The sequence below is a fragment of the Syngnathus leptorhynchus genome, chromosome 7 (assembly GCF_054491065.1).
Source record: "Syngnathus leptorhynchus isolate UIUO chromosome 7, UIUO_Slep, whole genome shotgun sequence".
Taxonomy (NCBI): Eukaryota; Metazoa; Chordata; class Actinopteri; order Syngnathiformes; family Syngnathidae; genus Syngnathus; species Syngnathus leptorhynchus.
The window spans coordinates 14,038,045-14,056,108 of record NC_141201.1 but is presented as its reverse complement, the minus strand read 5'-3'; the positions used below and the strand labels follow the sequence as shown (position 1 = coordinate 14,056,108).

General features: G+C 43.6%; 1 protein-coding gene across 1 annotated transcript in view; it reads right to left on the bottom strand.

Moving 5' to 3' along the window:
- fat3a (FAT atypical cadherin 3a) overlaps window positions 1-18,064 on the bottom strand; it is a 191,713-nt gene that overhangs the window by 70,503 nt on the left and 103,146 nt on the right. The window contains exons 5-7 of the mRNA XM_085916854.1: window positions 8,116-8,177; window positions 2,192-2,506; window positions 1,392-1,602 (exon numbers count right to left, since the gene is read on the bottom strand). Coding sequence (XP_085772980.1) covers window positions 1,392-1,602; window positions 2,192-2,506; window positions 8,116-8,177 — 588 coding nt within the window. The remainder of the gene's footprint in view (window positions 1-1,391; window positions 1,603-2,191; window positions 2,507-8,115; window positions 8,178-18,064) is intronic.

Sequence of the window (18,064 nt, the reverse complement as noted above, 5' to 3'; positions counted from 1 at the left end):
GAAGAGTGTTAACTCCAAACTATACCGAATCAAGGCTTATTTGAGCTAAAATCCAATGCTTTAATCCAAAAATAACAATTGATCAAAATTCATACTGAAAAAATAAATAATGAGATAAGTCTGAATTGTACCTCCGTGAGGTGTGTGAATGGAAGAGCAATAGAGAGAGAGAGAAAGAAAGAGAGAGAGAGAGAGAGAGAGAGAGAAAGAAAGAGAGAGAGAGAAAGAGAGAGAGAGAGAGAGAGAAAGAGAGAGAGAGAGAGAGAGAGAGAGAGAGAGAGAGAGAGAGAGAGAGAGAAACAGCCATGGTGGACAACTGGTTAGCATGTCACCGCACGTTTCAGAGGTTGTGGGTTGGATGGATGGATGGATGGATGGATGGATGGATGGAGAGAGAGAAAGAGAGAGCGGGGGTGTCGTCAGAATCATCTTAACTTTGACAATTTCGCTACATTGGATAAAACTAATTTGGTTTGGATGTCTTCATTTTCTGATATGCAAAGGTAATATTTTATGATGCATATAGTATGAAATATGAAAATGAATAACATGAAATGAAGTATGAAAAACACTAACAATAATATTGAGACACAGTCAGTGATATGAAAAAGTAAAAAAAAATTGTCATGGACAGGAAATATGCAACTGGTCAGTCAAAAGCACGACAGTAGTCAGAAAGTTGGACACATGCTGACTTTCTATGCTGGGCGACCTTGACTGTGCAGAATAAATGCAGCACTATTTTCAATCACATTGTCACGATACTTGAATCATGTGGATTTACAGCAAAATGTACTGGTAATTGGATCACATCACTTGTACCACACCAGTCAGTGCTTTAACACATGCAGGGAAATTGGGTTTAGTGCAATTCACATGACATAATCTCATTTAAGCCTCTCAAGTAAAGAAAGTCAATTTTGACGCATCAAAGCCATATTAGTGTACAATGTTGGACAGGATAAAAATGTAGACTTTTTTTTATGATAAATTGTGCAAAAATGTATTTAGTTGGACACAACCACATTTTTGGGCACAGCAATGATGGCGCATGACAAAAGTGTCATGAATGGGCAATGCAACGTAATTTCCGAACAGCCTAGTGCAGAACGGTTCGGGGGGCTCATCATCACACCCTATTCCAAGTTTAATGATGTACTTTGTTAAAGTTCTTTACAGACTGCTGGTTCAATTTATTATTTTTTCTCCTATGCATAATACAACATACATCTGGAATTACTGTTACCATGGTGACTGGGATGAGCTGGGCGTAACGGAGCAAACAGTGAGGCGACGGTACCTGAGCTACGCTGATAATGCAATGATTCATTCTGCCAAACAAGCCATGCCCTTAGCACTTTACTGGTTGCCAGAAAAACATTTCTTTTTACCTGTGATGTCAAACCATAAGGGTGCTGAACTTCGCTGCATGGAGACCACGCCAACAATTTCTGTGACTTTATCATTTTCCATAACAGTGAAATTGTAGAAAGGCTCATCAAATAGAGGTGGCAGAGCCGTGGCTGGAGGACGGCGGATCCACTCAATGTGGAGGCGAGCTGTAGAGGACTTCTGAGGACGACCATTGTCTGTTGCCTTGATCTAAAGAAAGAAGTCATCAACCAAATTGGAAAGGAAGTATGCAAAAGGCTCATAATAGTGTCAGTGGAACACAATTCAAATTAATTGGATGTACATCATTTATTTTTTTCCCCCCTAGAATTGAGCTGTTACTCGAGATTCTTTTCAGTCATCTTAAATGCAGGAGCCCTATCACAATGCAGCTACACTAGAGGACTGCAAAATACTGAATTAAAGCCATTTACATAAATTTGCTGTTTAAATGATCTGCTTTATATTGTATTGTATTGTATTGTATTGTATTGTATTATAACACACTTCATGATTGTTTTTGTACTCTGCTTCAACATTATCAATCATTTTGCTCTACTGTATTATTTTAATGCTAGAGTGTGTATTCACTGAAGGAGTTGCACGAGACTTGTCTCATTTAGCTAGGAACTAAAGTCATTCTCTCCTCTGCAATGTGAAAGTTTTTCATTTGATTTACCAAAATTATTAGTAATAGCAAATATACAAATTTGGTTGCATTTCATTAGTTCTTTTCAAACACTATAATGATTACAGCTACTATGTTACCAGGAATTGGACAAATATCAGTTGTACATACTGTCAGGATATCGTAGCTCCCAGCAGTGAAGGCCTTGCGAGATGACACCATTGCCGTCTTGGGATCAATGAAGAATTTCCCATCTTCATTGCCATCCACAATGCTGTAAGAAAGGTCTCCGTTGGGTCCATCATCGCGGTCATAAGCAAAGACGCGGTAGATAGGCTCCCCCTTCTTTCTCCGCTCCCTCTCCGGTAGTTTGACTTGGTAGACTTTCTCTAGAAATGTCGGCTTGTTGTCATTTTCATCTAGGACCTGCACCATCACCCACACTGTACTCTGCCTCGGACTGGGCCCACCATCTGACACCATCACCTTAATGGGCAGAACAGAATTACAAGCATGAAAGCCTATGAATAAATGTACAGATGAAGCCAAATTTTTGCAAATTCCTCAAATGCACCTTTTCAAGAATTCGTCCACGTTTTCTTGGATTAACTCAGAGAAACCCTGACATTTACCTCCTTGAATTACAGTCATATTACATATGCAAGAAGATGCAAATTAATAGATTTAAAAGAGTGACAGTTCTTTTGCTGGAACATATGAGTACAATGTGAGATTTAGTTTGTGTGTGTGTGTGCGTGTGCGTGTGTGTGTGTGTGTGTGTGTGTGTGTGTGTGTGTGTGTGTGAGTGCGTGTGTGCATGTGTGCATGTGTGTGCATTTGTGTTTGTGTGGGTGTGTTTTAAGACACTGGATCTAAATCTTTTTTCCATACACAGCAAATCTACTATGACCACAAAACTGAGATTGATAATAAAATGTAATTTACCTGAAAATCCAGACATATTCTGTAAAAATGACGTCAATTGGGGATGCGTGAGGAGCCAAACTAAGTCCTACCCGCCTCAAAAAAAAAAACATTTTGTAAGGTAGTATTATCACTTTACAATTGTGTTAATGCTAAAACTATGCATGTTAAATACACTTGGATTTGAACCAAGAGTAGAATTTGTCTCACACTTTGCAATTTTCGACATTAAATGTTTTAAAATAAAACACTGGCTGAAGGGAGACATTGTTTGAGACTTGCCTTTGCCATCTCAAGCAAGGTGTTTGGTAGCGGTGCTTTGAGCAACGTATTTGGTTGCGGTTCATATATTCTGGTAGACTCCTCAGAAATTAGTGGTCTTTACCACGTCTTAATTCCTCATAATTAAACTGTATGAGTTTATTATGTATACTTATATATACTGATCCACCTTTCTTTAATGTGCTGTCCAATTCCAATAATGACTGTCATTTTTTTGCAATTATTTTTGGATAACAATTTATGGCATGGTTACATGATTGAACACAATCATTTCCTGACTCCAGGAAGGGGAGTGATTGAGCCAACTTTAAGACAAAGACTTTTTTTTGTCAAAGGCCTTGATGGTAGGCACAGTGCATTAACGAGCTTCCCTGTGCATGTTTAGGTAGTAGATCAAATAGCACCAGATCCCCCACTCCTGACTCCATAATGGCGTTGTGTGCAAAATTTCCCCTGTTGCGAATTTAATCAAGACGCTTTTTTGGCTCTGGTGACCACTTAGGGAAGCTGAGGGCTTTGGTGTCATCAAGTTGGTCCTTATGTGCATATTCTGGGTGCCAAGCCATTGTTGCATAATATATATATATATATATATATATATATATATATATATATATATATATATATATATATATATATATATATATATATATATATATATATATATTTATATTCATATCTATATATATATATATATATATATATATATTTATATTCATATATATATCTATATATATATCTATATATATATATATAGATATATATATACACACACGGATTTTCTTTCATGAACACCATGTTCAAGCATAAGGGTACCCATGTGCGCACTTGGCACCAGGACACCGTAGGCCGCAGTTCGATGATCGATTTTGTAGTCGTGTCATCGGATTTGCGGCCGCATGTTTTGGGCACTCGGGTGAAGAGAGGGGCGGAGCTGTCAACAGATCACTACCTGGTGGTGGGTTGGCTCCGATGGTGGGGGAAGATGCCGGTCTGACCTGGCAGACCCAAACGCTCTGTGAGGGTCTGCTGGGAACGTCTGGCAGAATCCCCTGTCAGGAAGAGCTTCAACTCCCACCTCCGGCAGAGCTTTTCCCACGTCCCAAGGGAGGGTGGGGATATTGAGTCCGAGTGGACCACGTTCCGCGCCTCCATTGTTGAGGCAGCCGACCGGAGCTGTGGCCGTAAGGTCATTGGGGCCTGTCGTGGCGGCAATCCCCGAACCCGCTGGTGGACACCGGCGGTAAGGGATGCCGTCAAGCTGAAGAAGGAGTCCTATCGGGCCGTTTTGGCCTGCGGGACTCCGGAGGCAGCTGACAGGTACCGGCTGGCCAAGCGGAACGCGGCTTTGGCGGTTGTTGAGGCAAAAACCCGGGCGTGGGAGGAGTTTGGCGAGGCCATGGAGAATGACTTCCGGACGGCTTCGAGGAAATTCTGGTCCACCATCCGGCGTCTCAGGAGGGGGAAGCAGTGCAGAGTCAACACTGTTTACAGTGGAGATGGTGTGCTGCTAACCTCGACTCGGGACGTCGTGAGTCGGTGGGGAGAATACTTTGAAGACCTCCTCAATTCCACCGGCACACCTTCCATTGTGGAAGCAGGGCCTGGAGACTCTGAGGCGGACTCTCCAATCCCTGGGGTCGAAGTCACTGAGGTAGTTAAAAAACTCCTCGATGGCAGGGCCCCGGGGGTGGATGAGATCCGCCTGGAGTTCTTAAAGGCTTTGGATGCTGTGGGGCTGTCATGGCTGACACGCCTCTACAGCATTGCGTGGACATCGGGGACGGTGCCTCTGGATTGGCAGACTGGGGTGGTGGTCCCCTCTTTAAGAAGGGGAATCACACTCCTCAGCCTCCCCGGTAAGGTCTATTCAGGGGTGCTGGAGAGGAGGATCCGCCGGGAGGTCGAGCCTCGGATTCAGGAGGAGCAGTGTGGCTTTTGTCCTGGCCGTGGAACAGTGGACCAGCTCTACACCCTCGGCAGGATCCTCGAGGGTGCATGGGAGTTCGCCCAACCAGTCCACATGTGTTTTGTGGACTTGGAGAAGGCGTACGACCGTGTCCTTCGGGAGGTTCTGTGGAGGGTGCTTCGGGAGGGAGTACGGGGTGCCGAGCCAACTGATAAGGGCGGTACAGTCCCTGTATCACCGGTGCCAGAGTTTGGTCCGCATTTCCGGCAGTAAGTCGGATTTGTTCCCAGTGAGGGTTGGACTCCACCAAGGCTGCCCTTTGTCACCGATTCTGTTCATAATTTTTATGGACGGAATTTCTAGGTGCAGGCGAGGTCCGGTTTGGGGACCTCAGCATCTCGTCACTGCTGTTTGCAGATGACGTGGTGCTGTTGGCTTCTTCAGGCCGTGATCTCCAGCTCTCACTGGAGCGGTTCGCAGCTGAGTGTGAAGCGGTCGGAATGAGAGTCAGCACCTCCAAATCAGAGTCCATGGTCCTCGGTCGGAAAAGGGTGGAATGCCCTCTCCGGATCGGGGATGAGATCCTGCCCCAAGTGGAGGAGTTCAAGTATCTTGGGGTCTTGTTCACGAGTGAGGGCAGGATGGAGCACAAGATTGACAGGCGGATCGGTGCAGCGTCGGCAGTAATGCGGACTCTGTACCGGTCCGTCGTGGTGAAGAGAGAGCTGAGCCAAATGGCAAAGCTCTCGATTTACCGGTCGATCTACGCTCCTACCCTCACCTATGGTCACGAGCTATGGGTCGTGACCGAAAGAACGAGATCCAGGATACAAGCGGCCGAAATGAGTTTCCTCCGCAGGGTGTCCGGGCTCTCCCTTAGAGATAGGGTGAGAAGCTCGGTCATCCGGGAGAGACTCGGAGTAGAGCCGCTGCTCCTCCACGTTGAGAGGAGCCAGATGAGGTGGCTCGGGCATCTCAAAGTCAAAAGTCAAAGTCCGCTTTATTGTCATTGTCTTCACATGTTAAGGCACAGAAAGAGATCGAAATTACGTTTCCCACCGTCCCACGGCGACTAGACACAGTACACAACACTCACAATCAAATAGCACAAAGAGTAAAAACGAACAGACAAGAGCAACGAATGAGTAATAAGCAAATAACCCAAATAAATAAACAATAAATAAATAAATAGACAAATAAGAGCAGCAAAATGGAGCAAGCATGCTAATCGCTCATCAGGATGCCTCCTGGACGCCTCCCTGGGTAGGAGACCCCGGGGACGACCCAGGACGCGCTGGAGAGACTATGTCTCTCAGGTGGCCTGGGAACACCTTGGGATCCCCCGGGATGAGCTGGATGAAGTGGCTGGGGAGAGGGAAGTCTGGGAGTCTCTCCTAAAGCTGTTGCCCCCGTGACCTGACCCCAGATAAACGGAAGAAGATGGATGGGGGGATGGATGGGTGGATGGACGGATGGATGGATGGATGGAATTTGCTATACGATTCTTTTAGGTAGCCACAAACAAGGGCAGAACTATGTCACATTTTCACATGGATGCTGTATTCTTAAATCCCATGATACTCTGTTAAATGTTAGTTATATTAACTGCATTTTAAGAAATAAATACAACTAATCTGAATGCTTGAATGGTTAAAACTATCTGTTTGAACTAAAGGACCTTAAATTGCACACAGTCAAAATCAATCATGTTACTTTAAAACCACAGCAAGAAAACAGCATATCCGAGAGGTCATTGTTTATCATACCATCCAAGTCATGGTTTCACTCAATAAAATGTGTACATATACAGCACATTCATAATACAAGCAGAAAGGAACTTAAGTAACAAGGCGACATTTTGAATCGTGAAGGATTCAGAGCTTTTGTGTCATTGTGATTTTTATATGTGATTTGAATGAATGAGGCACTCTATGCAAACTGGCTTTGATTGTTAGTGGCGATCGATCACCCTGATTGGCATTTTGCAAACAAATCAGTGCATGAGATAGCAAGAGCAAAGAAAATGAACCTTTGCTGAAATGAGTTTGTGAAATGACTAGCCCGTGTGTCCTCATCAACACTGGCCATTACATGAACTTGGAAGGATTGGATATCTATGAAAATCCTTTGCAGGAGGCAGACATGTCCAGGATATTTGCTAGGTTCATTTAAAATCATTCCCCTTATGAGTAATTTTTGGTCCCAAGACTGCATGACATACACATACACACACCTGAAACAAGAACTACACCCTACTTTCACTCAACTCTGAGTCATGATGAGAAAGCCACTGCATGGCACAATTTATCACTAATCACGGGAGACCTGAGTTGATACAACTTCTCATTATTGTTAAAAGGGATCAGAATGAACTGACTGTCCTCAAACAAGCTCTATTACTAAGCTAATGAAAACCACATTGGGAAAAGCCATATGGAGCAGAGGGGATAGAGCTGAGTATGTGCCGTAGATGAGATGGGAGAGGCCATTTGTTTTCATCAAAACGTTGGCAGCTTCTGAAATGGTGCAGGGCTAAATACCGGCAGCGCAATGTCAACCATATGTCATTTATTTATAAAGAAAGGGTCACCATTGTGAGTCCTGGGATAACACAACAGGGGTGAATATAATTTTCTTTTGGGGGTTTTAACTTCATGCGATGTGAAATTGGATAACTGAATCTCAATGCCTCAAGTGGTTTGCCATGTTGAATCCTTACCTGTAATACTTATGGTGGATGGTAAGTGAAGTAACATATGTGGAGCAGTTTTTAATTATAGGTATTAATAAGTAAACCTTGTGTCATAATCATGGTTAAAAAGTGGGATATATGTTAAATGGTATGTTAGCATATGTGTTTTACGGTTGAAGATGTGGAGATGCGTGAATTTTATCCACTGACATTTTAATGTCATTTTATGTATCAGTTGTATCCTATTTATGCACTCATTATTTTAGTAAAAAAAAAAAAAGTCCTCACCTCTAAAACATGTTCAGTTTGTTGTTCACGGTCCAGTTTCCTTGAGGTTGTTGTAATTAGACCTGAGACAGAAAACGAGAGAGAAAACATAAAGCTATAGTTTGTTTAAACCACACACCAAAACGCATACAAGTGAACCAAATGTCTAAATTATAGTTGTTTTAACTTCTAATTCGACTGAAAGTCATAAGGAAACAAGCTGTTTGAAAAAGAGGAGCTGATGTACATGAAACATAATTAAATGTTTTAGCGATATAGTATTCCTAATAGCTGATAAGTGTGAGAGGCAGTACACCATGGATCGAGCGCTGACATAGTAAAAAAAAAAAAATCTGAATATGTACTGCAATGAGTTTTGTTGAATGCACATATTGCTGTTTGGCAGAAAACACGTGTCACGTCTTGCCCCCGATCAGTCCATTATGTGTAGGTTGTCATTAGTTCTGTCAGTGTGCTCGCCCCTCCCCTCCTGTGTGCCCATGATTAGTTTGATTATTCTCACCTGCCTCTTATTACCTGTTTTGTATTTAAGTCCTGTCTGACCCTCACTCCCCATTGGGACTAGAAAAGAGAGAGTTGGTTGCGGCGCGGCATTGACACGTATTCGAGGAGCGTTTGCTTGGAACTGCACAAAACTTGTATGGAAATTCTTCCAAAAGAACCTAGGATTTGAATATTTCGAAGGTAGCGAGCCAGTTATGGCGGCGCTGGGCTGAGGGGGAAAGGGAAAAAAAAAAAAAAAAAAAAAAAAAAAAAGAAATTGCGCCATAACACATTACGCCTGCTATTATTCTCTTCTCTGGCCATGGCTGGGTCACAGGAAGGTGGTAGTTGGGGTATGGATGAGGGGGATAAGGAAGAGGAGGGGAGTGGGAGTTGGGAAATGGTGGGGAGTAGGGGAGTGAAGCGTCTCAGGGAAGTTGCAGAAAGGCAGAGGAAAGAGGAGACATGGAGGGTTGTAGTAAGGTTTGAAGGAGAGGGTGGAGTGAAGGGTATGGATCCAGTTAAATTGACCAAAGTAATTGGAAAACAGGTTGGAGAGGTGGAGTTTGCGAAAGTGTTGAATGACGGCAATCTGTTGCTTGTGTGTACCTCTGAGGAGCAGGTTGCAAAAGCTCAAAGGCTGCAGGTAGTTGGGAAGAGTGTGGTGGAAAAGGTGGTGAGGGTGGGAGGAGAAGGAAGTAAAGGTGTGATATATGGGATTCCAGTGTCTATGGATGTGAAGGAGATTGTGAGGAGCCTCAAGATGAAGTGTGATGTGGTGCAGGGTGCGCAGCGGTTGACTAGGGGGGTTGAGAAGAGTGTCACTGAGTCTGTGCTAGTGCTATTCAGTTCGAAGGAGATACCTGAGGAGGTGTATCTCGGATTCATGAGGTACAGAGTGAGAGAATATGTGCAGAAGCCAATGAGGTGTTTTAAGTGTCAGAAGTTTGGGCATGTGGCAAAGTTCTGTAGAGGGGTCAATAGATGTGCTAAGTGTGGGGGAGACCATGAGTATGGGGAGTGTGGTGAGGGAGTGAGTCCGAAATGCTGCAATTGTGGTGGGAAGCACAGCGCGGCGTACTGGGGATGTGAAGTGATGAGAAGGGAGGCGGAGATTCAGAATGTAAAGGTGAAGGACAAAGTATCCTATGCTGAGGCAGCCAGACGGGTGGGGGGAACGGAGAGGAATGGTGGAGGGAAGGTCGGAGTGGAGGTCGGCTCAGGGAATGCTGGGAGCCAGGAGGAGAGGCAGGAAACAAGCAGGGAAAAGGAGTCCAGGGCACAGGGAGAGAAGAAGGAGCTGGTTATATTCATTGCAGGGGTAATTAATGCTACAGCTGAGGTTAAGTCCAAGACTGAGAGGATTCAAATCATCACGAAGGCTGCTATTCAACATCTAGGCTTGGTAGGATTAAAGTGGGAGGAGATAAGGGAGGGGCTGAATGGGCAGCCAAACCAGGAAGCAGGTTGTGTAGGGTAATCTGCTGATTATGTTACTCTTGCAATGGAATGCTAGGAGTTTGGTGGCAAATGGCCAAGATTTTAAGAAATTTGACGACAGGAGTGTGAAGCCAGATATTATATGTGTACAGGAGACATGGTTAAGACCTAACCTGGATTTCGTTTTGAGTGACTATGTTGTCTTCAGGAGGGATAGGGATCACGGTAATGGAGGGGGGTGTGCAACATTTGTAAGGGAGGGAGTGCCGTACAGGGTAGTGGGTCGAGGGACAGAGCAGGAGTATGTGGTGGTGGAAGTTTGGGCGGGCAGGAGGAAAGTGGGGATAATAAACTATTATAATCCAAGTAAGCAGCTGAAGTTGAATGAGTTGGAGAAGGTAGAGGGACAGGATGGTGATAGTGTTATATGGTGCGGGGATTTTAACGCTCATAATACATTATGGGGAGGGGAAAAAACGGATAATAATGGGCAGGTAATCGAAGATATGTTGAATGGTAGAAACTTAGTGTGTGTTAACGATGGTAGAAAGACTAGGATAGATGTAAGAACTGGAAAGGAATCCGTATTAGATCTTACTTTAGTGTCTGGTAGACTGGCGCCGAGGTGTGAATGGGAGGTATATGAAGGAGGGACCATAGGGAGTGATCACTATCCCATTCTGTGTAAAATGGACGTTAGTGTGGCGTTGAATATAGAGGATAGGAGTGGAAGGTGGGTGTTCAGTAAGGCCGACTGGGAAACTTTTGGGGTAGTGAGTGATGCACTTCTCGGTGCAGGGCGAGAAACTAGTGATGTGGAGGAATATGAATTAGAGGTGCGGCAGTTTATTCTTCTGACGGCAGAGACTACAATACCCAAAAGTACAGGCAGGAATAAGAGGAAAGCAGTTCCATGGTGGAATGATAAGTGTGGAGAGGTAGTTAAGAACAGAAATAGGTCTTTGAGAGTACTGAAGAGGACTCATAATTGCCAACATCTGATTGAGTATAAGAGGTTGCAGGCAGTGGTCAGGAGGACTATCAGAGAAACGAAAAGGGCGTATTGGAGGGGGTACTGTAGTTCTATTGGGAGCACAACCACAATAGGTGAAGTGTGGGGGATGATTAGAAAAATGGGAGGTAATAGGAGGGAGTGGGGTTACCCAATCCTCTTGGATGGGGGCCAGGTAGCTATAACAAATGTGGAAAAGGCGGAAATGATGGTGAACACTCTGAGCAAAGTGCATAGTCCCAATAACCTGGCAGAGGAAGAGAGTAGGGGCAGGGAGGAAACTAAAGGTGTGTATGCAGGGGCTTTTCACAAGAAAGGGTTATTGGAGGATAAGTATAATGTCCCATTCACAGTAGGGGAATTGAGGAGGGCACTGGCTAAATGTAAGAACTCGGCTCCGGGTAAAGATGGGGTTTGTTATATCATGTTAAGGCATTTAAGGGATGTGGGATTGCAGAAGTTGTTGAACTTGTATAATAAAGTCTGGGAGGAGGGGAAGATCCCATCAGGATGGAAAGAAGCGGTGATTATACCCATTAGAAAGCCGGGGAAAGATGCAAGCAATCCGGCAAATTATAGGCCTATAGCCTTAACATCACATATGGGTAAATTAATGGAGAGACTGGTGAATGGGAGCAAGTAAGTTGTCTTTGAGGCAGATATATGTGTCCTTGATAAGATCCAGAATAGAGTATGGGAGTGTGGTTTATGGGTCTGCGTCAAAGTCCCAGTTAGCTAGGCTGGATGTGGTTCAAGCGGCAGCATTGAGGGTGTGCACAGGGGCTGTGAGGTCTTCTCCAGTGTGCTCACTACAAGTGGAGGTAGGGGAAATGCCACTCAGCTTTAGAAGGAAGCAGCTCCAGGCTAATTACTGGGTTAGCCTGAGGTGCCAAGGGGATGACCATCCAGTTAAGTCGGCATTTCAGGCGAGCTGGGAGAGGGGGGCAGGGAGAGGGGAAAGCTTTGGGTGGACTGGGGAGACAGTGGCGCAAGAGGTGGCTGTTTACGGCATGAATTTCTGCCCAGTGGTATTGTGGCCAGTGACTCCTCTGTGGCAGCTGAGGGCCCCAGAGGTTGATCTACAGCTGCTTGAAGTCAAGTTGAGGGACAAAGAGGCAAATCTGGTGCATGAGTTTCAATGCCGGGTGGTGGAGAACTACACTGACCATATACTAGCCTTTACGGATGGCTCAAAGGATCAGGAAACTGGGGCTACAGGGGCAGCATTTTACATAAATAAATTAAATGTGCAGTCATGTAAGAGAACATCGGACAATCTAAGTGTGTTCACTGTGGAATTAGCTGCTATCCTGATGGCAGTGCAATGGGCGGAGCAACTTGTAAACTGTAATTTCTTGGTGTGTAGTGACTCTGTGTCTGCAGTTAAAAGTATTGGGAGGGGCAGTTCCCTGAGCCGACAGGACCTTATTCAGGAAATTCTTTTGGCTGTTAGGGATGTCGCAGCGAGGGGGGTTAAGGTAGCACTGATGTGGGTTCCAGCACATGTGGGTATCCTGGCGAATGAGAGGGCTGACAAACTGGCAAAGGAGGCAGTGAAAAAAGAGCGGGTGGAGATCAACATAGCACTGTCTAAGTCTGAGGGAAAGAGTATTGTGTGGAGGGAAGTGATGCTGCAGTGGCAACAGAGGTGGGAGCAGGAGAGCAGAGGGAGGCACCTGTTCTCAGTGTGTAGTAGAGTGGCTGAGTCAGTTCATGAGTGTGGGAGAGGAGGGTGGAAAAGGAAGGATGAAGTCATTATTGCCAGACTGCGGATTGGTCATACTTTTCTTAACAGCACTCTCCACCTTCTGGGGAAGCACCGGGATGGGCTGTGCCCTGAGTGTCAGGAGGAGGAGACGGTGCAACATGCGCTGCTTTCCTGTAGGAAATATTATGGGCAAAGGGTTGTGTTGGTGGAGAAGCTGCGGACAGAAGGGCTTGAGGGAGTATCAGTGAAAACCATTCTGGACGTAGGGTCAAGTGGGAGGGGTAAGCGCTGGTTTTTTGAGTTTTTAAAAAGCACTGGTCTGGTGAGGAGAATTTAGAGTTGTAATGTGAGGGAAAAAAAAAAAAAAAAAGTAGGGGCGGCAATGCAACTAATAGGATGCAAGCTGCCGTTAAACCCCAACGAAGAAGAAGAAGAACACTCCCCATTGGATCATTGCTGTTGTCATGTCTTGATGTCGTCACGGCTGTAGTCTTCTAGTCTCACGTCCCGGTCAGTCTGTCCAGTTATTGTTTTGTTAAGTTGTGTCAGTTTGCCTTTTGAGTTTGTCCAATAAACCCTGGTCCAAGCTGCATTTGGTCGCCCTGCTCCATTCTATCGGTGACACACGATTGCTATGGGAAGTAGTTGATGCAGTCATGTGGGTGTATTTGTGTTGTCTGATGTACCATATCTAATGAACCACATTAATTGAAAAGTGTAGTATTTAAAATAGGAAATGTTGAACCAGTCAAGTGTGGTTTATTTGTATAGCCCTAAATCACAAGCAGTCTCAAAGGGCTTCACATAGACAAACAATTGACAATTATTCTCAAAGCATCCCCTGATCTTAGTCCCTCAGATAAACATTTAATGTCACATCAGGAGCAAGCCAAGACATGGCAAGGTATGTGCAAGACACACACACACACGACTAGGCTTCATTTTCAATTCTCCTGAGATATTTCCATGTAATTTTAAATAGAATGTAAAATGTTCACTTTGAGTATGATTCTGAATGTATTAACCTCCATGGTTAATAATTTTTGTTTCCAGGGATCATCACTGTTAACCGTCGAGCTCACATCGTGCGCACTTCATTGCCCCCTCTTACAGATAGGAAGGGGGACCCATGATACCTTTTTGAGCTGAGCCCAGGCACTCGCGCTTAAGGGGCTGTGACCCACGTGTATTCATCACAGGGGTCCTGGAGTCATGCTTTGTCAAAGACTTGTTTGCTGTGGGTGATCCTACTAGAATTATAAAGTCCCCAACAATTTAGCTCCTAGGACCATTGTAACATTCTTCCCTTCTACCATGAAGATGACTCTGGGAGGAGACTACCATCACCAGGAGAGTGATGAGATCCTGTCTCAAGTGGAGGGGTCTGCAGTGATGCGGACTCTGTATTAGTCAGGCCCACAGGCCCATATAACAATATCTAAACTATAAATCAAATAACTATAATATAAACAACAATTTTATCAAACCATCTGTATCACTCCAAATAATTAAATCCATCGATCGAATTCTTCGTCCTTTATGTAAACAACGGCGCGTGTGCGGCGCGCTGCTGATGTCGGACTCGTCAGTTGCAGTTCAAATTATTCCACAGGCCCAAATAATATATAAACTATATATCAAATAACAATAATATAAACAACAATTTTATCGTTTATCCCATCCGTGTCACTCCAAATCATTAAATCTATCGGAATCTTCGTCTTGTGTCACTTAAAAAAACCCAAAAGAAAAACACACAGCTGTTGATTACGTGCGCTGCTGACGTCAGACTAGATATATCAAATAAATGTAATATAAACAACAATTTTAACGAACCATCCATGTCACTCCAAATCCTTAAATCGGAATCTTCATCCGATGTGTCACTTAAAAAATAAAAAATAAACAGCTGTTTATTGTAGCCTTACCAAAGTAACGGCTCTTTATTTCACAAAACAAAAGCTCAACATATGACCCAACACAGTGCTATAAGCAAGCGCCCTGGATCGCTTTTCCTGTTGTCGTCCCCCCCCCCCCCCCCAGCTGCCTTTACGGCCTTGGTAGACGATCGGAAATTACTGAAGTCTAACAACATAGACGTTGCTACTCTAAATAACTTATATATCAAATAACTATGACATAAATAACAAGTTTATCGAACCATCTGTGTCACTCCAAATCATAAAATCTCCCGACTCCGGAAGTCAGTGAATAGAACTCATTGTTAGTGAGGTTCCAATTATTCCACAGTCATAGTGTGCCCCCATGCGGTTTAAATGAAAATAACGTGAAGTGATCAACTATACTAGAAAGTCAGTAATGTGTTAATGTTCAAGTAAAAATTTGTGAATAATTACACATATAAGTGGCTCCTGAGTATAAATCGCTCCACCATCCAAACTACGCGACTTATAGTCCGAAAAATACGGTAAACAGTCTACTTCAGTCAGCATCAAAGCCACATGATCTCCAACAACACAGGTTTTATTAGGGAACTAACAGACAAATTCTCATTATTATGATACCACAACCTTAAAATAACACCCCCAAAAAGGAAATACAGAGTTCTATAATTGGATTGATAATTAGGGCTGGTGTATACAGTACAGTGGAGCCTCGGTTTTCGACCACAATCCGTTCCAGAAGGTTGTTCGAGGAGTGAATCGTTCGAATTCCGAATCATGTTTTCCCGTTAAAAATAATGGAAAAAAACGTAATCGGTTCCAAGCAAAAAAACTCTCCTTTTTAAAGCATTTTTTCATTTGCGCACTTTTGTACCGATCGCGCAACTGCAGCGCACCACACTGCCGAACCTGTAACCGTAGCGCGTCGCCGACCGCACAACCACAACGTGCTGGTCGCATTATTGTGACAGAGCCGTCGCTGAAATTTAGAAAATATTTTTAAAGTCCTGATGTACTTTCCAAAATTTAAGTGGACCTCAGTGCGCAGGGAGCTTAATTTGGTCTGATTGCGCAACCGCAGCGCGCCGGGCGCTCACTGTCGCATTGCTTTAGGAGTGTCTTTGTGTTTTAGGATGGCTTTACTACTCCCACTTGCTTCCTTTGGAGGCATGATTAGAGTTGATGCAATCCTCAGAGTAACGAGAATGTAATAAACAAAGTCAGTTGGCATGCGGGTCCTATCGGCTCATCTCGCGAGGTTCGACAACTGAATTTCGTCCGACATCCGAAGCAAAAAAATCTAAAATTTTTTGTTCGAATACCATTTGTTTGAGAACCGGGACGTTCGAAAACCGAGGCTCCACTGTATTTGCGCACATTTATTTCTCTCACACACATTTCCACGATCCGCCGTAAAATGGTAGATGAAACAAGAGAACTAATTGAGATCAATACCATTCCTTTCACAACATCTTTACGCAATGAATATTTTACCAGACAGTGTGACAACTTTACAAATCCATCCATCCATTTTCTGAACCGCTTTGTCCCCACGGGGGTCGCGGGCGTGCTGGAGCCTATCCCAGCCGTCATCGGGCAGCAGGCGGGGGACACCCTGAACTGGTTGCCAGCCAATCGCAGGGAACATAGAGACGAACAACCATCCGCACTCGCACTCACACCTAGGGGCAATTCGGAGTGCTCAATTGGCCTACTAAGCATGTTTTCGGGATGTGGGAGGAAACTGGAGTGCGCGGAGAAAACCCACACGGGCTCGGGGAGAACATGCAAACTCCACACAGGGAGGGCCGGAGGTGGAATCAAACCCACACCCTCCTAACTGTGAGGCGGACGTGCAACCCAGTGCGTCACCGAGCCGCCAACTTTACAAATCTAAACAAAAATAACAAAAAACTGTTTAAATGAAGGACTTTTATCTCTTTAATGCAATTTGGATTTTTTTCCCGTCATATACTGTAACTTATTGTGCACGTACATAATTGTAATAGATATATAGAGAGAAAAAGAGAGAGAAAAAGACAGCGATAGACACTAGCGATAGAGATAGAATTAGTGAGATATAGAAATAGAGCTAGAGAGAGACCGAAAGAGAGATAGACCAAAAATGCACCAAAAAATGAATAAAAACTGAAATGTCACTTAGATGTATACTTTAGGCTCTATTTCTGTGAACGGCATAAATCCTGTGCAACATGCTGTGTAACTTCACAGAAGTCCGCTTTTTGCTCTATGCCACCGCTCCTTGGATAGATTCCAGCTCTTCCTGATCTAAACAGGATAAATGGCATAGAAAATTGATAAATCAATGGAAATCTTCATGAAACCAATGCAGACCTGCTTACAAGCGATCAAAGAAAAATATTGTCAGCATTGTTGATGTAACCCAATGAGAAACCAACAATGAAAATATATCCCAGAAGAGACAATACAATAAAGTTGCTGTGTTGATTGATTGACAATGATTGCTGTCAAAAAGTTCAAATTATACTTAAATAGAATGCTAATGCATATGTAGTGTTGTAGGGGAGATAATGCACAAGACATCTGAATGTAAAATGCATGACATGGATTTCCTCCATATAGTTCATTAGTTACTTATCATTGCCTTGCGTGACAAAAATACATCACCGCTGAAACTTCAAAGGAGCATGAAGTATATTGTCAACTTTCTTGTTCTATAATCGACCCTGTGGTTGTCAGTGGCATCAGAAAAAGACACTACAACAGTGGCAGGCCATGCATTTGGTACCTGATCTGACTTAATCCACCTCTTAATGGCATTTCTATTGTGGTGCAATAATAACATTTAATACGATACAAAATCTGAATGAAGAATCATGCAAAACAAATGACATCTTTATCTTATTTTACAACAGCTGTAGCTGTCACAATAAAACAACCATAACCAACCACTAAAATATTATTTTCCTTTCCTACTGTGCTTTCTATATCATTTAGATCAGTGCTTGTCAACCGGTGGTCCGCAACCCTCGAGTTTCCCATGGTGGTATTGCAGGTGGTCCGCAAAATTGGAAATAGAAAATAATTGTAAAATTTTTACGAATAAAATGGATTTATTATTTAGGCTTGATTTATTTTTCAGCAAATTTTTTTAATCATTTACCCATCCAAATTGTGTCAAATGTAGCTGAGATTCCCAAAATAGACATACAGATGCAAATAAATAGCCTGTATAGGTCTACTCTTCTTCAGTGAAAAAAAGTATTCCGCCAAAGCACTGGTCCCCGAGTTGCTTTTTGGTTATAATGGTGGTCCCTTGGACAAAACCAGTTGAAATCCCCTGATCTCGATCACACCAGAATGAATATTTATCTGATAACCTGATAAAATATCATAAAAAAATATATTGGACTTATCCAA